General features: G+C 34.6%; 1 protein-coding gene across 1 annotated transcript in view; it reads right to left on the reverse strand.

Annotated features, from left to right (window-relative positions):
* TAF3 (TATA-box binding protein associated factor 3) overlaps positions 1 to 22,106 on the reverse strand; it is a 168,546-nt gene that overhangs the window by 19,021 nt on the left and 127,419 nt on the right. The window contains exon 4 of the mRNA XM_054593871.1: positions 19,398 to 19,480. Within this exon, the coding sequence (XP_054449846.1) occupies positions 19,398 to 19,480 (83 nt within the window). The remainder of the gene's footprint in view (positions 1 to 19,397; positions 19,481 to 22,106) is intronic.

Below are 22,106 nucleotides of genomic sequence, written 5' to 3' on the forward strand. Positions count from 1 at the left end.
CCACAGCTGTGTCCCGCAATGGCTCTGTGCTGCTAACATTACATCTTTTGGAGGATTGGATCAGAGTTCTCTAACTGCTATAAACACTGGCGTTATTCATAAAACGTGCAGAAGGAAGGGTTTTCAGCAGGATTTCTTTACCTGTTTCCCCACCACAAAAGTGACATAAACAGAATGGGTCATGAGCTGCTTGGCCTGTAATGCAAACTCAGGGAATGACAAGTCAATAAAAAGCCAATCTTCACCTCTCCAGCCACACAGAGCCTCCAAGGTTAGAGGCAAACACAATTTGGATATGTCTGCACAGGGAGTTTAAAGCTCCTCATTATCCAGCCACTGTGTGCAAACACTATGAGGCCAGTAATCTAAATTATCAAAGTTTGAATAACTGGCTACTAAACTGCACACAAAGTTCAAAAGTTCCCTCACAAGGACTTACTTATTTACCCTTAAAAGTAAAGTCATTTTTCAATGGCAACAAAACAATGGCATAGGTAAAAACTACTGTAATCACCTCCAAAGATTTTGCATAAACTTCTGATAAGGGAAGCTCTTCAGCGTTTGGGAGAAAAAAACACCGATTAAAAAAAAAATATATGTTCCTTAAGTCTGAACTAATTTTTCTTCTTCTAAATTTTTTTAAAAAGACTTATTTACATTTTAGAGAGAGAGGAAAGGAGAAAGAGAGGGAGAGAAACATCAATGTGTGAGAGATACATTGATTGGTTGTCTTTTGCATGCCCCCAACTGGGGATGTGGCCCAAAACCCAGGTATGTTCCCTGACTGGGAATCAAACCAACGATCTTTTGGTTCGCAGGTCGGCACTCAATCCACTGAGCCACACCAGCTAGGGCCGATTTAAAATTTTAATCAATCTCAGAAATAGCATGCACCTTTGAAATGCCATATGAAACAGATTACCATGACGTATTTTAAACTAACTTCTTTGTACTACAAATAAAACAAGATTCCTGAGACTTCACTATATAATATGACTCTAAAATCACATAGTTGGGTCAACGGGTATATGAAACATCATAGCTTTGCTTTCTTATTTTTTGTTATTGCTGTGACTATTAGAGATGTTCCTACTTCCCCCACCTTTGCCCACTTCTACCCAGACCCTGTCCCTCTTCCCTCTGGCTAACACTACACTGTTGCCTGGGTCTGTGGGTTATGCATATACGTTCTTTAACTAATCCCTTCACCTTCTTTCCTCCAGGACTCCCTCCCTCTTCCTTGGACAGCTATGAGTCTGTTCCATGTACCCATGCCTCTGTTCCTATTTTGTCTGTCATTTTATTTTGATCTTTAGGTTTCACATATGACCTACTTTTATTTTAAGTCTCAGAAATTCTAAGCCCAAGTACAGCACTCAGCCTCCAGAGGTCCTGCTTCCTAGTCTTCCCACAGCTGGTGTATTCCTCTCACAGAATGTGGGGGGCTGACTTGCAATGACTAACAGGATACCCTGAAAATAGCAGTGTGTGACATCCAAGCTGGGTCACAAGAGATGCTGCAGCTTCTGCCTTGCTGTCTTTGGGCCCACTTGCTTTGGTGAAGCCGGCCACTACGCAGCGAGCAAATCCAAGCTGGTTTAGGAAGAAACCTATGTACCGGCAGTTGGGGCCTCCTCCCACAGCTGTGTGTGTGAGCTCATAGTACATTATCCAATCTTGGTGAGTTTCAACCTTGGCAGGTTGAAATCTGAGTCAGAACCACCCAAATTCCTAACCCACAGGAAGTAAGAAGTAATAAGTGTTTATTGCTTTAAAAAGCTAAGTTTTAGGGTTATTTGTTATATGGAAACAGAAGATATACAAAGTATTTAATTTACCTCCTTTAGGTATATAAATAAATATTCAGAATTCAGGAGAAATCATATTTTACAGTATCAGCACTTAAAATGACAAATTGTAACAGTCATTTCCATATTTTACATTTGATTAAAAGGAACAAATACCCAAAGACAATTATGAGAATCAGTTATATGTTGATTTTTCAAGTCAATCAGTACTTCTTATTCTTGATCCCCACAGCTCAACTTTTAGCATTCATACAATTATAACACAGCTATAAATGGATTTAATTCCTCAAGCTCACATGGCTTGCCTGTTGAATATTTACATCATCTTACAAAATGGATATTTTATCTTGTCATACCCCAAGTACATATCAAGTACAAACATTTTATCTTTTATTCAGGCAGGGCCTATTGGAAAAATGGAAAAAATTGCATGAAGTAATTAGAGGAAAATACAGCCATTGTAGAATCTTCATTTCCAAAGGACTCCTACTGAAATGATTATACTTTTATTGTTCAAAATTTATAAAATATCCTAAAAGTGTATTAATACTCAGATAAATAATAAATAATGCATATTTCCTTACATTAAGATATACTAGAAGAATAAAAAAAATGGTAACCTATATAGGAAAGGACTGTAAAGGTAGAGGGAAAGAAATGGAAGCAAGTCTTCTTATTATACTGTTTCAACTTTGGAGTCGATTAAATTTTACATATTCAGAAAGTTAAATTTATAGAACTCCCTGCAGGTTGAAAAGAAATGGAAATAAGTTAAACTCAAGATATATCATATTAGTGACACAGTCACACAGGAAAAAATCATTTCAGATGATGTTAGAAAGACAGCATTTGGCTATACATCCACAGTGGTAAATTTTACAAATAAATAGATTGAGAAAAATCTTAATCTTTAACTTCATTCAATAGTTTTATCAATTGGAAATAACAGTATAAACTCATAATTTGGTCCTTTTCAAAAATAACTATTTTCTAGTTTTGCCTGTTGTAAAGTTCAAAAATAACTATTTTCTAGTTTTGCCTGTTGTAAAGGCCAAGAGTGATGACTTCCTAGTAGCAATGGGCACCTCCAGTACCAGACTGTGATTCCTAAAACCTTTCTTCACACAAAAAGGAACCAAGGTTTCTTGAAGGAATGACTAATTCCAGGTCTGTGGCAGGAAACATAGAAAATAAACCTGGAACATTTATACCAAAAGTAAGAAAGCTAACAAAGATGAATAGGAATGTGCTAAAATCCAGAAGACAACAGGAAGGAATTCCCATTGGCCAAGATGGAACAAAATGAACATTAAAAAGAATAAAGGGAGGAGGTGGGTGAGGGGAGTGGAAGGGCAAGGGAGAGGGAGATCCGATCCTTTCAAAACGAAAACTCAACAGCCACCACCAGAGGTAACTATGGCATCGACTTCACCAACTTCATACACTGAACTGTTGTAAGTAGGAAGAATTAAGCATTTATCCTGCTTTTCCTGTATGAACTGTACTTCAAAATGCTCTAGCTGATAAAGAAAAATTCATATTTATTGAAGAATTTCAGCTAATAAATGTGAAAAGAATGACTGAATTAAAAAAAAACAAAACAACAAACCCTGTCATTTCACAACTCCTACCAAAATGACTGAGCCAGCATCACCAAGATGTAACAACCAGACATTAGGTGACTATTGATGTGCAATAAGAAATATAAAGCCCCAAGACACCCTTGTTAAAAAATAAAAAAGGGAGCTTGGCCCTGCCTGGTGTGGCTCAGTTGGCTGTCATCCAGCAAAGCAAAAGGTCACCTGTTTGATGTGCCTGGGTTGTGGGCCTGGTCCCTGGTTGGAGCGTGTGCAAAGTGTAACGAATTGCTGTTTCTCTCTCACATCAATGTTTCTCTCCTTCTCTTTCTCCCTCCCTTTCCCTCTCTCTAAAAAATTAATAAAATAAAATAAAATAAAATAAAATAAAATAAAAAAAAGAACTCACAAAACTCAACACCAAAGAAACAAAGAACCCAATTACAAAATGGGCAAAGGACTTGAACAGATACTTCTCCGAAGAGGATATAAAAATGGCCAACAGACATATGAAAAGATACTCAACATTGCTAATCATCAGAAAAATGCAAAATAAAATAAAACCACAATGAGATACCACCTCACACCTGTCAGAATGGCCATCATCAACAAATCAACAAACAATAAGAGCTGGAGAGGAAGTGGAGAAAGGGGGACCCTCATACACTGTTGGGAATGCAGACTGGTGCAGCCATTGTGGAAAGCACTATGGAATTATCTCGAAAAATTGGAAATGGATCTGCCTTTTTGACCCAGTGATCCCACTTCTGGGAATTTATCCAAAGAAACCCAAAACACTAATTTGAAAGACCATAAGCACCCCTATGTTCAATGCAGCATTATTTACAATCACTAGATAAGGAAGTAGCTCACGTGTCCATCAGTAGATGAGTGAATAAAACTACTATAGGACATTTACACAATGGAATGCTACTTGAGTGTAAAAAAAGGAAATTTTACTTTTTGTGACAGCATGGATGGACCTGGAGAACATTATGCTAAGTGAAATAAGCCAGTCAGAGAAAATCAAGTACCATATTACTTCACTAATATGTGGAATCTAATAAACAAACTGAACTAACATGCAAAATAGAGACAAATCAAAGATGGAGAGCAGGATGACAGCTAGCGGGTGAGGGAAGCGTAAGAGTGGAAGGATTGAGAAAAAAGGAAAAAAGACTCATGGTCATGGACAACAGTCCATCTCTGGCATGGGCCAGGGGGTATAAGAGGACTAAATGGTAATGGAAAAAATACACTTAAAAATTTTTTAAAAATAAATAAAATCTAATCAAATCTTAAGATTTATAAGTCTTTATATGCCTATTTATAAGGATAAAACAACAGTTTAAATGACACCACAAGGAAGTAAACAGAGAAGTCCAGAAAGTGAGGCATTTTACTGGACAAATGATCTGGTTTCTTTAATAAGTGAACTGTACAGAAAAAGGAGAGGGGGTGGAAGTGCGGTGTTCTAGATTAAAAGGCATAAAGAGACATACTGTGGTTTGTACCTTGATTCAAACGAACCAACTATCAAAAGGTATTTTTGAGACAAATGAAGAAATCTGAATATGGACTGGGTATGAGATAACTGCAAGAAAAATGTACACATATTTGATGTAAAAAATGGCATTGTGATTATACAAGAAAATGAACACATTTTGAGAGCTGCATATTAAAGTGTATACAGGTAAAATGACATTAGGCCTGAATTTGCTTGGAAAAAGCCCTATGGAGAAAAATAGAAGAAAAAGATCAAGCAAGTATGGCAAAATTAAATCTTCTGGTGATAAATCTATTAGGTAGTGGGTATGTGAAAATTTATTCATTTATTATTTTATGTTTTAAGTTTTAATAATCAAACATTTTTTAAATGTTGGTAATATGCATTTTTATCCAGAATGATTTAGAATGATAAAACACAAGAAAGCTGGGGTATGCATGTACGACTATGTCAACAGAATATTACTGAAATTTCTTAGGGTAAAATGTGCTTTGGTTACTGTCTTAATACATCTTTGCTTTAATTTTTTCTCTTCACATTTCCAAATTTTACTGACCCTTTAGGACTCTACTCAAATTCTGCCCCTCACAAGGTTTTTTTAACCATTCCTAGCTGGAAGTAATCATCTTGGACCTACATATAATTTTAGATGTATTTCTAATAGCCTTTAATTCTTCCTGCCTTCTATTATGATTATTTATATCTATGTTCCTGAGAGGAGAACGAATACGTGATTCAAATCTATCATTTGTACAAGTGTATCTCCTTCAACATAGTTGTACTACGTATACAGTCAAAATCAATATTTGCTCCAAGGACATGGACAGCAGAATGGGAACTGACTGCGGGGGCGGGGGGGGGGGTAGGTGGAGAGGGCAAGAGGGAAAAAATTGAGACAACTGTAATAGAATAAAAATGATTTAAAAAAATTAACATTTGCTAAAAGCAAACCAATTATTTAAAAAATGTAAACCCCTGAGGGTGTTGTCTAGGGTACTATCAGGGTTCTTTTCAAAAATTAGATTCTTCTGTGTCAGAACTCGTAAAAGATTTTGATTTCAGAAAGGCTTCTGCATCTTCTCTTCAGCAAATAAGAGGGTATTTGTAATATGAAAAGCTAAGCCAAATGAAACCGAACACTCAACATAGATGAGACTTTATTTTTACTATGACTCTGTAGGCCCAGAGTCTATAGAGGAGGATGAATAAAAGATGCTTTAACATTAAAATATGCTAAAGTTTCAAGTTAACCATAAAATGTAAACATTCATTCATTCATTCACTCACTCACTCATTCATTTTAGGATTAAATAACATCCCAAGTTATTTGAAAACATTAAAAGCAATATGATGATATTCACTCATGTTGAAAAATGATTAAGACTATGGTTCAGATTTGTATTCTCACTGGAGTGTTACAAAATTTAGTTACTACTGAAGTCATGCTTGGAAAATCCAACACTACTACTTTAAAATATATTACAATCTGATCATAGTTATTGTATCTTCACCAAAAATCACCATAGAATTAAGAAATTCTTATCTTCCTCTGTAAATAGTACGGAAAACTATATATTCATAGCATGTGATACACACACACCTATTTTCATCATTGTGGGCTCAAATAAGTAAATAAGTGAATATATATTATACATATATACACACACACATTCTATACTCCTGAGTTCACACACACACACACACAGTGATATATATCACCTCCTACAGTTGCAGTATAAGTCTTCTCTTGGATTATATGTTTGCTCTTCTTATATCTTTGATGATAAAAACAATTTTAACAATTTGTTTGGAAAAGAACATGTCCAATTGTTAAACTGTAAAATATGAGATGAGATAAAAGGATATGTTTATCCACACTCCACAGAAATAAATTAATTATAACAATAAAATATGTAATGAGCAAACATTTTGGTTGCAATATAAAGGACTCTTATGAATAAGAAAATTCATTTTCTAAAAAAGGCATCCAAGGGAGTTTAAAACAATAAGTGCATAAATAAAATTAAAAAATATATATAAAAATAAAAGAATATTTTAAAATTTAAAATATTAAAAAAAATTTTAGAATATTTCTAAACTTTTCTCTGTGGCAGGAAAGCACTTTTAAAATTATTCCACTGACTTTAGAGTCACACTTGAAGTTCAGATCATTGTAAAAGAGAGATAAAGAAGGAAAAGATAAGGCCACTGCATCACTGGCCAGGCAGCCCAGTTGTTTGGAGCGTCATCCTGACATGCCAAGGTTGCGGGTTCGATCTCTGTTGGGGCACATACAGGGGCCAGCCAATGAATGCTTAAATAAGTAGAACAACAAATCAATCTCTCTCCGTCTCTCTCCCTGCCCCACTCTCTCTCTCTTTCTCTCTTTTTCAAATCAATAAAGAAAAACAAGATAAGGTCACTGCAGCTCTTATACACTTAAAGGTCAGAATAAAAAAATTAGTTGTGAGTTTTACAGGCTACTTCAGATATTGGTCCTCTTGTCTCCTCAAAGTTTTTTCTAGTAAGTATCCTCAAGAATGACCTAGAAGGGCAAGAGAAGTTACAAACCTCAGTGTGAGGGTCATGTCAAGAAAGAATGGAAGTCTGCCACACTCTTCTTTTGAGGACTACTTTGGGTGTGACACCAAGAATATGTCCTCAGAATGGGACTTTCTAAAGCACCTGCTGACGCTTTTCCTTCTCCCTCTTCCATTCCTGCTGTATTAGCAGTACAGGCCCAGTCACAGTGGTCTCTGAGTTGTTTTAATTTAGATGTTTAGTTTGGGAGCACAAATGAGCAGAACAGTCAAAAGGCAGGGAATCTGAAAACTTATTTCTTATTTAAAATCTATTATAATAGATTAAAATCTATTTTTCTTCTTTTAGCTTATTTTCTTTAAAATTAAATAGTAATAATATTTTAAAGCACATGTACCGATTTACAGATGTATGCATGCATACAGAAAAATAATTCATACGAGAAAGGACAGTAAAAAGAAGTATAGGTAATTCAAAATTTTCACTTTCAACATAATTTGAAAGTAGCCTAAATATATGGCATATGCGAATTTCCTTATATTTATTATGAACCCAATGAAAACAATAAAAATGTAGCAATGCAATCTGTCTTACCTGGTTTTGAATGGTTTGATGAGGAAAAATTAGAACATGTCTGTTTACCACTTAAAATTGTGATTTACTCATTCCGTTTCTCTTATTTCAGAACCAATGAGTCTAATACTCTCAGTGACTAAATGTTCCTATGTGTTTCAGATCACCTGTCTTCAAATCTTTATATAGATAAATCAGTATTTCTTCAATTGGGTCATAACATACATTAAAGCTGTGTTCAAAAACAGGTTAATGTCCAACATTAGCCAGAGGTACTCTAAATAGATAATCTCAAATAAATACACTCTATATAGATAATCTCAAGTACATACAAAAACAATCCCTTTAAAATACATACAGTTCATTTCAACTGGGTCTGTTAAAAAAAAAAAATATGGACATGGATAACAGCGTGGTGACTTCAGCTGGGAGGAGGGATGGAGGGAGATGGAAGAGAATATAGGGCGATAAATGGTAGTGGAAAAATATAATAAAAAAGAATTATTAAAAATAATAGAATAAAATATTTTTCAGTTACAGTTGGAAAAAATACATGATTCTAAAAAGAATTTTGAAGATCTTTTAATTATAACACATTTTAGAATAATATTATACTTAAGATGTAACACATGGGATGTGGAGTACGGTACAGGGACTGTAATCAGTGATGTAATAACTATGTGTGGTGTCAGACGGGTACTATATTTATCGGGGTGATTACTTTGTAAGTTATATAAATGCTTAATCATATGGTTGTAGACATGAAACTAATATAATATTGTATGTCCACTGTAATTGAAAAATAAATTATTTTTAAAAAAAGATACAAAGAGACTTTGCTTGGGGCAATGGGTGCATGATGCAGGGTGCAGCTGATGTTTTGCCAAATTTACACTTGAAACATGTATGGTTTTGTGAGCCACTGTCACCCCAATAAATTCAATAAAAAAAAAGATACAACACACATTAATTAAAATAAAATAATTATATTGTATCTCAGACGTAGTTTATACATATTTACAGGAACATTATTTTTCTAACTCTGGTCATAGGCCAGTATCAGTTTCTGGCTCATTTTTACCCAGTTAATATTATTTGCATCTGGAGTCAAAGGGTTTTGTAACCGACAATGCTGGGATGTAGTAAAAGAGATGACTAGAGACCAGAATTCACAGCAAGGTTAATATCACTGGTATACTATAATTCTGGAAAATAGGATTTCTGTTTTTAAATGTGCTCACACCGTAAGGTAACACAAATTTTGTAGATTTTATCAAACAAGTTTTAATTTATTATCTACAGTGTACCCAGCACCAGATGGGGATATTCCAAAATCCTCCTTCAAAACGGTTACTAATGTTATCAACAATTCATACAGACTGAAATTTTGAATGAGATAATACTAAATTTGGCAAAGCAATTTCATGATGCCTAATATGTTTCACAGGAAATTTAAAACAGAAAACTTATGAAAAGATTTGCAAATATATGATGCAAACAGATGTTTCACAATACCATGAATATTCATGAATGTGTGTATATATACATAAGTACATATGTATACTTATATAAATTTAGTGGCTTTTAACATTCAGAATACTAGAAGCTCTAAGCAAGCTAGAAGTATGAAACTTAAAAATTAAACATGTACACTGCAGAGTGGCTATCTGTTGTGCTTGCCTGTTTCTATGCAGCATCCAGTGCCCCTTCTGCCTTCAGACCTCTCCCTCCTCCTGTTTTCAGTCCACACGGTTTGGGTAGCCTTTATCTTACTTACCCTTACTTTCAAGGGAGTACACATGAGCCAGGCCAAGTATAGCACAACAACTCCATGGCTACCGTGACTGTTTGGGATGGACAAAGGATGCCAGATGGGCTATTTACATTTAGACCCTTCTCTGGGACTTCTGGGCCTATTTCCTCTGGGTTGATAAACTGGTAGAAAATGTACTTGAATTGACAATAGGCCATCTCTGCCACAACTGGGGACAAGGCTAAGCTGATAAAACACAGTCTACAAAATGTCTGGAAAAATCTATACAATGACTAAAAACAGGCCACAAATAAAACACTGAAGCTTTTTTGGAAACAAAATTCTTATTCTGGCATCCATCCAAAAATAAACTTTCACTATCTTAGAAATTCACAAGGGATTTACAACAGCCACTTGTTTTCAAAAAGAGGTACTATGGAAAGGACTAAAAAAAATGCCTACTTGATTACCTCAATTTAACAGCAGCAACATCTTAAACACTTTTTTTAATTGGATACTTATAAACATCTGAATAAATTCACAATATTTACCATGTTCCTTTCTCAGATTAATTTGATACATGATCTCCAAGGCACAAGGACTATCAACAAAAAAATAATTATTTGAAATATTACGTTTTACATGAACAACGCCACTCCCCCCCATTCCCAATTCACCTGTGATGGAGACAGCTCCAAGGACCTAATGTTTCAGAAGATACCTGGAACAGCCTGAGTAAACATGGTAAGTATTCTTAAATCAAAAGCTCCCCCTGAAGAAGAAAGGATTTCTATAAAATTAACTCACAGGTCTACAAGGGATAAGAATGAATCTACCTATACATATAAAATATCTTATTAGTTGCCCCAGAGGCTCTTATAATTTCAGATCAGACTTAACTAATATTTCTTAAATATAGTCATTTCATTCTCATTTACTGTAAGTGGAAATCTTAATTAGTATGGCCTGTGGATGATAATTTGGTATAATAATCTCTTAAAAATCTTAAATGTTCATATTCTTTGGCCTAGCAACATTTGAATAAACAACAATCTATAAATGAGGCTGTTGTTTATTATAGCAAAAGTTGCAAAAACTCAGATGTGTCCAAAAATTGGTAACTGAAAAGACAAATTATGATACAACAGTAAAATAAAATACCATGTCATACAGACAAGTATTTTAACATTACTATAACCCCATAAAATGACAGGAAATAACAAAAGGCAAAAGGGAAAATGCATGAGGTACTGTTAAGGGGAGAAGGACAAGCTGTAGAAATGTGTGTGTAAGATAACCCTGATCCTACTTTGTTTTCTAAAAATTGCTGAAATATAAACCAAACAACTAGCAGTGATTATTGTGGAAAGAGTAGGATTTAGGGGAACTTTCCCTTTCTAAGTTACATATTTCTAAACAGTTTATCTTTTCTTAAAAAAAAAAAAAAATCTGACCATGTGTTATTTTTATAACCATAAAAAAGAATTAAGAAACAAAGACTAGTTCTTCGATATTTAGTAGCACTTGTTCAAAATATGTCCTGAAAAGTCCTTTTACTTTTTATACCTGAGTTTATCCAAAGCATACAAAAGAATATACAGGTAACATCTTGGTGAAAAGTATTCTTCTTTAGAATAAAAGTCCTTAGTCAGCATTAAAAGGAAGAAAACATGTAACACTTACTGAAAATGGAGGCTCTGGTCTTTTCATTAAGAGGTAAAAAGCATATACAAGAGAACAAAGATGGAGAAACAGTGGCATGTTCAATTTTGGAAATGCTACATTTTAGGTGCCTCTGGTCCCTCCAGCCAGAACTTTCTTTCTAGCAAATAACTGGGCAGACTAGTCTGAATCTTTGGGGAGAAATGTGAGCTGGAAATACAGATTTAGGAATTCTCATTGCATAATTTTGAAATCTAAAGAGTGAATGGGGAAATTTACTGAGAAAGAACAGAGTAGTGGACCAAGGACAAGAAGAGAAAGAAAATGAAGTCCAATAAAAAACAGAAGGAATGATAAGAGAGAATCCGATGATTATAGTAGCAAGAAAAACAGGGAACAGAAAGTTTCAAAAACGGGCTGGGGTACACAATATGTCCAATATAACAGAAAGGATGACCATGACCAGGATCTTAATCAGAAAAGTTTCCAAGACAGAAACCAGAATGCAGTATGTTTAAGAATGAAAACTGGAAGTACATATGAAGAATAGGTTTTGAGAAGTCAGAATGAGAGGAGGAAGTTATATAACCTTTCTCTCCTCAAGGGTGGGGGGCAGGAAGTTATGCTTTGTAAAGGTGAGAGGTTTAGGATGGGAAAAGACAAGGCCGGAGGAAGGAATGGGAAAAAAAAGAAGATACGGAGAGATAATGAAAGGAAATAACTTCTGGCAAGTGGGGGCTGGAGGTGGAAAAATAGGAGTGAAGGAAGACCCAAGAGGAGCTGCTGATCCTGAAAACAAGGAATGATGCTATGCTTTTTTCCTGGAGGCTGGAGGACAGGCTCTGAGGATAGATACACTTTTGGAACCCAAAAGAGTACATCCAGGCAGACAGGGGTCAGGCAGTCGGGCAGTGTAGTTCACGGTGACATATCCTTCAACCCATGTGCTGAGCCTTTGGAAATCACATTTTAAAAAACTGCTATATTCTACATCACAGAGGTCCTGCAGTGACACGAATATCCATTTTTATAAGCTACAAAGGCAGGAGTGGAAGCAAAGAAGAATAAACATAACACTGTGTCTCCGAAGTCTTGATGTAAGTACTTTAACATTACTAAAACCTCACAAAATGACGGGAAATAACAGAAGGCAAGATATTTACATTTTCCATGTAGTTGTCGGTAATTATAAGGATGCCTAAGTGTTTTCAGTAGGTACCTATTCTTTTTAAACACTAGAAGTGTGAGTAGTTTGATCTTTAGGGGAAATTATAGTCAGATAATATCCAAAAGGTTACCATGACATAGCTAAATTATCTCTGCCTGTCACAGGTTAAAGAATATTTAAATTCTGAAAGTTCACCTCAGCTTTTTCTAGATAACAAATCTTAAGTACCTTCCTATATTCACTCAATTAGTGATCTTGTGCCTTGATAACACTGCAGAGAGAAACTTTCCAACTATCATTCAAATCATATCTAAAAAGGTGGTCATAAATATTTTAAAACCTAAGTGAACTAATAAGACCTAGACCCATTAAGGATAAGATCTTTTACAACAAATTAAATAAAACAATTTATTGAAGTCTGGACTCAAGATAAGCTAGATTTACTAGCTGACCTTTTATTCATTTAAAGAACAAAATTAGCTCTAATTGCATTAGAATGGAATCCAGTAAATTTTCCCAAGTCTTCTAATGTGGCATCCGTGTAAGAACTGCTGTAACTGTTTACAAGTAAGATGGAAATGCTTTGATTATAATCTTTCCACTTGTTTTACTGTGTAGTAAAAGCATTTCCCAAAACTTAAAGCCAGTTTTTCTGACAGTATACTACTTTTTCTCTTAAATATACTGCATCCTTTGTGTCAATGAACAAACTACAAGTATGCCAAGAGAATTAGACTTGGAGATTTCATCATAATTTTAGGTCAGTAAAAATGAGATCTCCTTGCCTGTAAAAATCAGAAAAGGGCTAAGGAATGGGTAAGAAAACTTTCACTATCTGCTTCTTCTAGTATTTACAACCTGAGATGTTTGGGTTTGGGTCTGTTGAATTGTTGTTCAGCTGCTAGGAAATTTCATTTGTAATGTTGCCATCTTTTACTAGCATTAAAAATACCATGAATTTTAAATATAGTTATTCTTAAGGTTATTTTAGTCATTTTTCTTGTTATTTAGCTTCTAATATAGACAAAATACCTAGGAAGTGTTTCAGTATCAGTGGCAAGTCAACTAGGGCAAAAACAAAGCTATCAACACTTTTCAATATATTTTTTTCCTTTTTTTCCTTAAACGGAAAGCAAAGTTTTATTGGAAGGGAAACAAATTAAAAATAGAAAAGCAAAAAGCCTACCTTTTATGACAGGATGATGCTCTGAAATGTTCCTTTATTTCTAAACAATCATTTTTTTAAAACAACAAATTTCTTTGTTCTGCCTTTCTGAAATGCTCTCATAAAAATACAATATCGGCCTTTTCATAAAATAAAATAAAATAAAATAAAATAAAATAAAATAAAATAAAATAAAATAAAATCAGTTGTTTTGGCCTGCTTCTCCATCCCTTAATCTGGTGAGAGCGTCCTCCTTTCCTTTGGAACCTACCATCCCCCTACCCTTACCACAGGGGCTGATGAACCAGGCTGGCCAGCTGGAGTCTTTAATCGGGACTAAAAATGGACTCAGTGCAAGGGGTGGGGACAGCCAGGGATATTGAGCACTAAGAACCATATCGGCCTCAAGTGACTTAGACCATCTCTGAGCAGAGAGCACACAGAGGCAGGATAGAGAAAAAGAAAGTGAGTAGAATCCTAATGACACCTTTTGAACCCTGGATATCGCCTCACGTAAAGTCAAACATACCTGTTACTTTATTCCTTAAATCTAGTTTGATTTGCATTTTTGTTATTTGTATCCAAGACTCTTGACTAATACAAAAAGAAAATAGGAGTGTTTCTATTAGAGATAAGAAGACTCTTTATTTATAGAGTTCTCTTCAACTTGGATTAGGGGCTGGTGCAAGAAATAGTCAAATTAAAAAATGCCTTTGTATCTGCTGTAAAAGCTGCTATCTGGTTCCATAGATATAAAGATAGGTAGAAATAAAGTTTTAAATTTAGTGCCTTGGAAAACACTGTCACTCTTGAGAAACTAAGGTACATTCCTTTTTCAAAATGTATTTCATTTTTTGCCCTTATTGCTAGGAAGCCACACTCATATTTGATGAGAAATCATTTGCTTCTTTTATCCCTCCTTGGTCTTAGTTTCCTATTTCTATTTTCTAGTAACTTTTAAAAGGTTTTATTTATTTTTAGAGAGAGAGGAAGGGAGGGAAAAAGAGACGGAGAGAAACCTCCATGTGTGGTTGCCTCTCAAGCACCCCCCACTGGGGACCTGGCCCACAACCTAGGCATGTGCCCTGACAAGGAATCGAACAGCCAACCCTGTGGGGCACAGGCCAGCACTCAATCCACTGAGCCACACCAGCCAGGGCTATTTTCTAGTAACTTTATTACATATACTCTCTTTTAGTTATCCATAACTTGTTCACACTAGAAATAAGTTATATATGAATAAATAACACTTCAAGTCTAGAGGGAACATTCAGAAAGTGGGTTAAAAACCATTTGCAAATACTTCTCTAGAGAACTTATTCACTAAAATACCACCATACGTGTTTCACCCTGTCTTACAGATAATTCTGGCTACATTTTAAAATATAAAATGCTTATTTTACTTAAAAATATTTTAAATGATTATTTTCAATTGCCTGTGATTATTTTCTTCTAGTTGCACTTTCAAAAAGTGTCAACCCTAAAAGTTTGAATTGTATAAAAGATAAGAAATATCATTTTATGTTTTTAAGATTAAACCCTTTTGTTTCTCAAGAATGAGCAAAAGTTTTCATTCCCACTTTCATAGCATAATATATATATAAATAATTTAGAAATCCCAACTATTAAAAAGCCATTTCACAGGCAAAAGTTACACTCTATGAACTATGACCAAAAAAAAAAAAAATTATTATTTACATGCAAAGGAAAGCATCACATTTTTAGCACCTCTACTAATAGAGGTCTGGTTAATAAATTCCCTAAATTGTAAGAAATCTGATAATACTCATGGCTGTGTTAACACCAGAAAGCAAAATTTTAGCAGAAAAAAAAAAACCAACCTATAATTGCCTGCAATAAAGTAGCCACTAAAAAATATCTCAACATAATTGGTATATTTTAGAAAAAAGTTAAATTTGTAAAAGAGACTAATATGAACTTTTTAGTCAAAAGAAATATACAATTATCACTGATAATCATATTCTCAAAATGTCATCACAAATGATTCTGTGTCACTTAATCAAATATACTATTAGATATTAATTGGAAAAATGACTGAGAATTATTGTATGTTTGGAGGGTCCCAATTAATCACCTTTTCTCTGGTGAGGTCACTGAATAAGAGCAGCAATGTCCGGAGAACAAAGGGACCAGCTCACCACTCTGACACAGCAGGCAGAAGAGCCCCTTTGCCCAAGGGAAAAGGGATGGAGTACATGGCAAAGAGGACAAAAGCTTCCTCCTGGTATCAGCAGGAGGACAGTAATAGAGGCATCTGAGAAATGTGAGAGGTGAAGAATGCATAATGCCCTAACTGCCACTATTCACCCCAAAATCTTTATATACATTTACATTTTTCTTAATAATTTACCAAGATCTAAACTTAACTTTTATAAATGAAAAGGTCCTTTGATAGAATTTTGAGCTTTATAAATATAGCCCCACCTTTAACTTAGAAGAGTACAGGTCCTGTTCTGTCATGTCTTGACATGGCTATCTGAACCATTCCTGCCCCTAAGATACTCCATCACCTTACTTTGCTCTATTTTCTTCACAGAAATGAATAAATGAATGCTACAAGTTAGCCCTCCTTCTATATTTACTCAAAATAACATAACTAACTCAATAAAATGAAATTGGGATGTCAAACAACATGGCAAATGTATTGCCACTCGTCCCACCGTAACAGTGGACAGTACATTCACCATACTTTGTCACCAAGTCCACCTGAGACTTCAGCATTCTGATCAACATAATCCCAGGCAGCTTTTTCTTAGCAAACTGAAACCTACTTGATTGCGAGACCAGACTCAGGTATCTCAGCAATTTACTTGAATGTGCGCTCCTTCCCATTCATACTACTCTACCAAACTTTAAAAGGTGTTGACATTGTTAATTTCAGGGTTAGTGTCTTAGTTTCATCTTCAGTACAGACTAAGTGGACTCTGAATTTGAGGTTCTTGTAAAGTCATCTTGAATTTTAGCACCATCACGAGGAGGTACTGGACTCACCATAGACCCTTGAGATTAAAGTTTCCAGGCACTTTAACTCAAGGCAACAACAAGGTACCTCTGTCTTGCTTCAAGGAACAACAGAGTACACAGGAAATAATCTAACCTCAAAGTACTTTCCTCGATCAAGGGCAGAAGATGTAACTTCTTTATTTAAGAAGATTTAGAAACTAAATGTTGTTTTAAAGATCTTCCAATGAGAGGGTATAATTTGAACCCTGTAAAGCTTTTTCTTTTTCCTATAATTTCAAAAGCCTTTATTCCTTGCCTGTTTTTCAGCAATAAACAACTCCCTCCCCAGACTATTCAAACCCCGCTTTTTGAATCCCAGTCTGCTCATTAATTTAACTTCAAAAGAGTATCATTACACTCCCAAGTGGGTACAAACCAAGTAAGTAAAGGCACATTTATAAGAATCTATGGCTTCATTTCCATTATCACTGCCATAGAATAAGTCCTGTATCCTTTCACAACAAGAGATTATTTTTAATTTCATATAATTTTCATGTGTCATAAAATATTACTTTTTAATTTTTTCCAACTATTCTTAGCTTGTGAGCTGTACAAAAATAGGCAGTGAAATGAATTTGGCCCATGAGCCATAGCTTACTGACCCATGGTTTTATTCAGGAAAAAAAAAACCAAACAAAACTCTACTAAGTTACATAACATCCTATTACTATGTGAATTGGGCCTCTTTTCCCTCTGACTTATTTTAATTTAAAATATATCTGACTTAATTTATTCTTTTGCTTATTTTAAGTATCTCCTTGAGTCTGACTTTGGTCTAATTATTATTCATATAATATGGGGGTTATGTTCTTACATATCTGAAAGTTCATACGCTATTTAACATTATACTTTCATGGTCAATTTGCCTAGAATGTCTGGGTATTATAATTTCCCTAACACTGGAAATAGGATCTGTTTCTCATATCTTCCAATATCTTAGGCGCATGCATGATTTATTGAGAAGAGAAAAACAGTCAATCAGATACTTAAGATTAGATTAGACAAACATTATTATCAATGTTTTTTTACAAACCCTCATTCTCTAAAAGGAATGCACAAGCCAAACTTTTGTGTGGAAGTAAAAATTAAGTGATGGTGAGTTACTGAAAATATAGGCGTAAATATGAAGTAGTAGAAGAGAAATTATAAGAACATCTTCCCCTAAGAGAAATGAGCCCAAATACAGAATTTCAAAGAAGACAGTATGAGCAAGTTACTTTGGATGGGTCTCCTTGCTAATTTGTCCTCTACTAGTTGGGGACTATGAATAAATTTATTTAAAGTTCTGTAGGTAAGAGCAAGGGCACCAGTTATACCAGTATCTGGTTAAAAATAACTGAACCTACAGTATTTTTTCTTACACTGTCTAAGCTTGTCAGCAATAGTACCATCCACCATCTACTGACAAAACTTAAAGAGGATTGTATAAATTATGCAGGTAAGTTAGATAAGAAAAGAATGAACTCTGGATTTTCCTCTTTGAATCTTCAGAATGTATACACTCTCCTAGAAGACCATGTTTTGCTTCTATACTACCATTCACCTTCATGATATTGAACTTCTTTTTAATGCATTACATGTGGAATTAACAGAAGCGGCACCATAAAATAAACAGAAACTTTAAGATGGAATAAACCCCTGAGATCATAAAGTATATTTTCTGTGGTCTACTCCACATACTGAATAAATTCATAGGTCCTACTTTTTTTTTCATGGCTAAATTCTACGTGAAAATTAAATATCTTGTAGGCCTATTTTCTACACAATACTTGACTGTAATGTACACAAATCCATTTTCAGGCTTACTGGTAAAAATAAGGTAAATGTGTATATTTACCTTGTGAAACTCATTTAAATGATATACAGTATGATTTTAGAATGAAAACAATGATTTCAACATGATTTACTCCCCTCAAAGTCAATGTTTTATCACCTTACTATCATGTAGAGCACCGTCAGCCTTAATTTATACCCCCAAAAATGAACAAAAGAAACAGACAACTAATTTACTTTAAAGAGGGGTGGAGTGATACAATGATTCTGTGAAAATTAAGACAAACAGCACACAGGGGTTTACATTTCTAGTTCTCTCTTTAAAAAAAAAAGCAGACAAGACTTCAGTTGTTACTATCATATACTGTTTCACAAGGCTTTTGGCAGTATCTTTGTTTTATAGGTACAGAATAAAGCCATGTGCCATTTGAGCGAGCAGAGAATCTCGTTCTTTGATATGGCGATAGAGAATATATACTTGAGAAAGTGTAACATTACATCGTCCTGGGTGTAATATGGTGGTCTATTCAGTACATAGTTACTTATTTTTTCAGACAACCAGAACCTTAAAAACTAGGCAGAAACAATGCCATATGCTAGTCTTTAAAAAAGAGAAAAGGAACAAGAAAGAAAAAAAAAAAAAGGATCCTAAATGTTAAATAAAGCAATATGCATTTACTCTGAGGAAGAAAGCAGTAAAAATTAAAAAATAAAGAATTCTCAAAATAAAGTTTGACCCTACATGTTCACACCGGAAAAGATTTGTAGAGTTATAAATCTATTAGGAAAGAGTAGAAAAGGTTCAACTGAAATTATTTCACTCTTATTCAAAACATTTATACTTACATCTTGTCTTGGCCAGCACCAACTCGGAGAGTCAATCTGGGGATGACTGGACTTGGGGCTGGAACAACTGGTTCTACTTTTATCTGTTGAAGTTAAGACATGAAGTGTTAAATCTATACATATTTTCCAACAATACTTCCATACCTCTTCTACCTCCTCATGTCTACAAAGTTGACAAGCAAGTTTAAGTTTCAAATGTGACTAACATGCTAGATACAAAGATAATCTGGGATACTCGATGTTTGTTTTTCAACAACTGAAGGTTACATGGCATCATGAGAAATTCTACAGACTTTAATCACTTAAGTCACTTTATGTAAATGTGGCAGTTAACTCTATTTTCTTAGTTTTAGTTAATTTCTTGCATTGTACTGTTAAAAATTTTTTAAACAAAAATTATCATCCAAACCATTTGGTGGAGCATTTAAGTAGTTGCCAGACCTACCATGAATAGGAAAAAAACACAAGGATATTTCCATATAAAATAAAAGGCATCTATGTTTGGGACTTGAAAACCATTAAACTCATCTTAAGTTGGCATTATTGTATAGGAAAGCTGAAACACCAAGTGTAATTTATAGCACTAAACGGTTCAATTTTTGGATTTTTGGTGAAGGCAGCTGCTGAAGTTAAAGATCTCACAAATATTTGAAATATTCTCACTAATAGTCAGAAAGGAATTATATAAATTAAGTATGATATTAAAGGGTTCTTCACAATTTTTGGCTTGTGGGTCCTATGATGTAATGAACATTTTGAATGAACAAAAGCTTTGCAGTTCCAAGTTATTATCTTTATCAGTCCTTCAACAGGGGTTTTATTGCTTGTTTTTGGACAGTTCTTGAGTGAAACTGTCCTAGGCACCACCAGGGTTTAATATCTCTGGCCTTGGGTTCTACTATATACACACTTCTAGCTAGTGTGAGAACCAGTTGCAAAGAACTGATTATATATTTCAAGCTCAAGAATTAAATCATAATGAAATAATTTGGTGGTTCTAAAGAATGACATAGATAACATAATCAACAGACTATACCATATGACTAATACATTGTACATCAATCAAATCTACTTTTTTCATATTTTTACCTGTCCCTTTCTAAAGTTTAATTTTAATACATTGTTACAACAAAACGATGACTTGGACCTCTAGGCAGGGGAGTGCCTTCAATTTCCTACAAACTTCTCCACATCCACAACTACACCACAGCCCATTTCCTTTTGTCTTCCAAAGAACCTTCATCCATCTATTAGCTTATTTATTTATTTATAGCATTTGCCACTTCTCAGTTTCACTATTTTCATCTAGGTTTTAAATGTGCTGGACTTTTTCTTGAAACTGCCTTCTCTTTGGTCTCTAGCTACCAATTTCTCACATTTCTTCAGCCCACTCCAATCTACTTTCAGTATCAACAATGCCTCTAAGACCACTCTTTCTAGACACTAATTATTTCCTAATGTCCTGGTATGTTTTCCATTGTAGATCTTATCACTCTCTTCCCTTCTCCTTTACAAAGTCCTCTACTTACGCCTGACTTTACTTGGTCCTTTCCTCTTGTCACTCTACAGTTTGTTCAGTGATCTCAATCACGTCCATGGTTTTAATCATAAGCTTTAAATATGCCACGTTTTCAAACTCGTCCCCCGTCTACACTAGCACTGATAAACCTAAGATCAAAATATGTTGCCTACTGAACATTTTCAACTAAATATTCTATGAGTATTTCATCTTATCACATACAGCCTTTAACTTATCAACTTCCCCACAAAACCCTGTTACCCATGATGGTCTCACTTTTGGCAGATGACTCCTTCATTTGCCCAGTACTTTGGACAGTCCAGTCTAGTGGTTTTCCTCAAGGTCCCCAGGGATCAAGAATCACTGGGGTGGGAGCACAGCAAGATCCAAGTATAACCAGCTAGGGTTTATATTCACTTTCTCTCCCCCCTCCACAAAACATTCCACATATAACCAATTGGAACACCAATGGTCCAATATACTTTGTAAACTATTAAGGCTTCTGTATTTTTCTCACCTTCCTATGTGATCTGTGGGAGAACAAACAAACAAATTCAACGTAAACACTGTGGTTATTTTTCAGACGTTCTCCTTTAGGCTTTTAAACAAAAAAAGGGGGTGCACATTATGGTTTCCATTTTACGGGGAAACAGATCATTTATGCAGTAACCATTTTATATTTCCTTTGCCTTTTCCAGTCTAACATTACACAAATAGCAAAACTAGGACTGATTTTTTTTTTTCATTCAAAGAATGAAAAATTATATAAAGTTCCTAGATTTCCTCAATTCTAAAAAATTTTAGGGTCACTTGCTCACAAGTGATGAGATATTGAGAGTAATAGTCCTTGTTCCTTCAACCTACAACAGTATTCTATATATTTTCTTAAGCTTTTAATTTTAAAAAGCTGTTTGCAGCCCTACCCTTAACATTTTTTCTTTACTATGTTTCAAATTGTATGCTTGGTCCCTTTCTGTTACCACACTACACAATAATTATAACTCACACTTATATAGCACTTGACAAAGTAAGTCCCATGCATATGATCCAATTTAATCTTCACAACTCTATAATGTAGGTGTGGAAGGTATTATTATGTTCACATATTGAGGGCTCAAAACGATTAAGTGGTTTGCCAGACTTACAAAGTTAGTAACCAAATTACCTAAACCCAGGTTTCCTAACACCAC

This window comes from Pteronotus mesoamericanus, unplaced genomic scaffold (assembly GCF_021234165.1).
Source record: "Pteronotus mesoamericanus isolate MK-2021 breed Mesoamerican mustached bat unplaced genomic scaffold, CSHL_Meso_final contig_130, whole genome shotgun sequence".
In the NCBI taxonomy this organism is placed as follows: domain Eukaryota; kingdom Metazoa; phylum Chordata; class Mammalia; order Chiroptera; family Mormoopidae; genus Pteronotus; species Pteronotus mesoamericanus.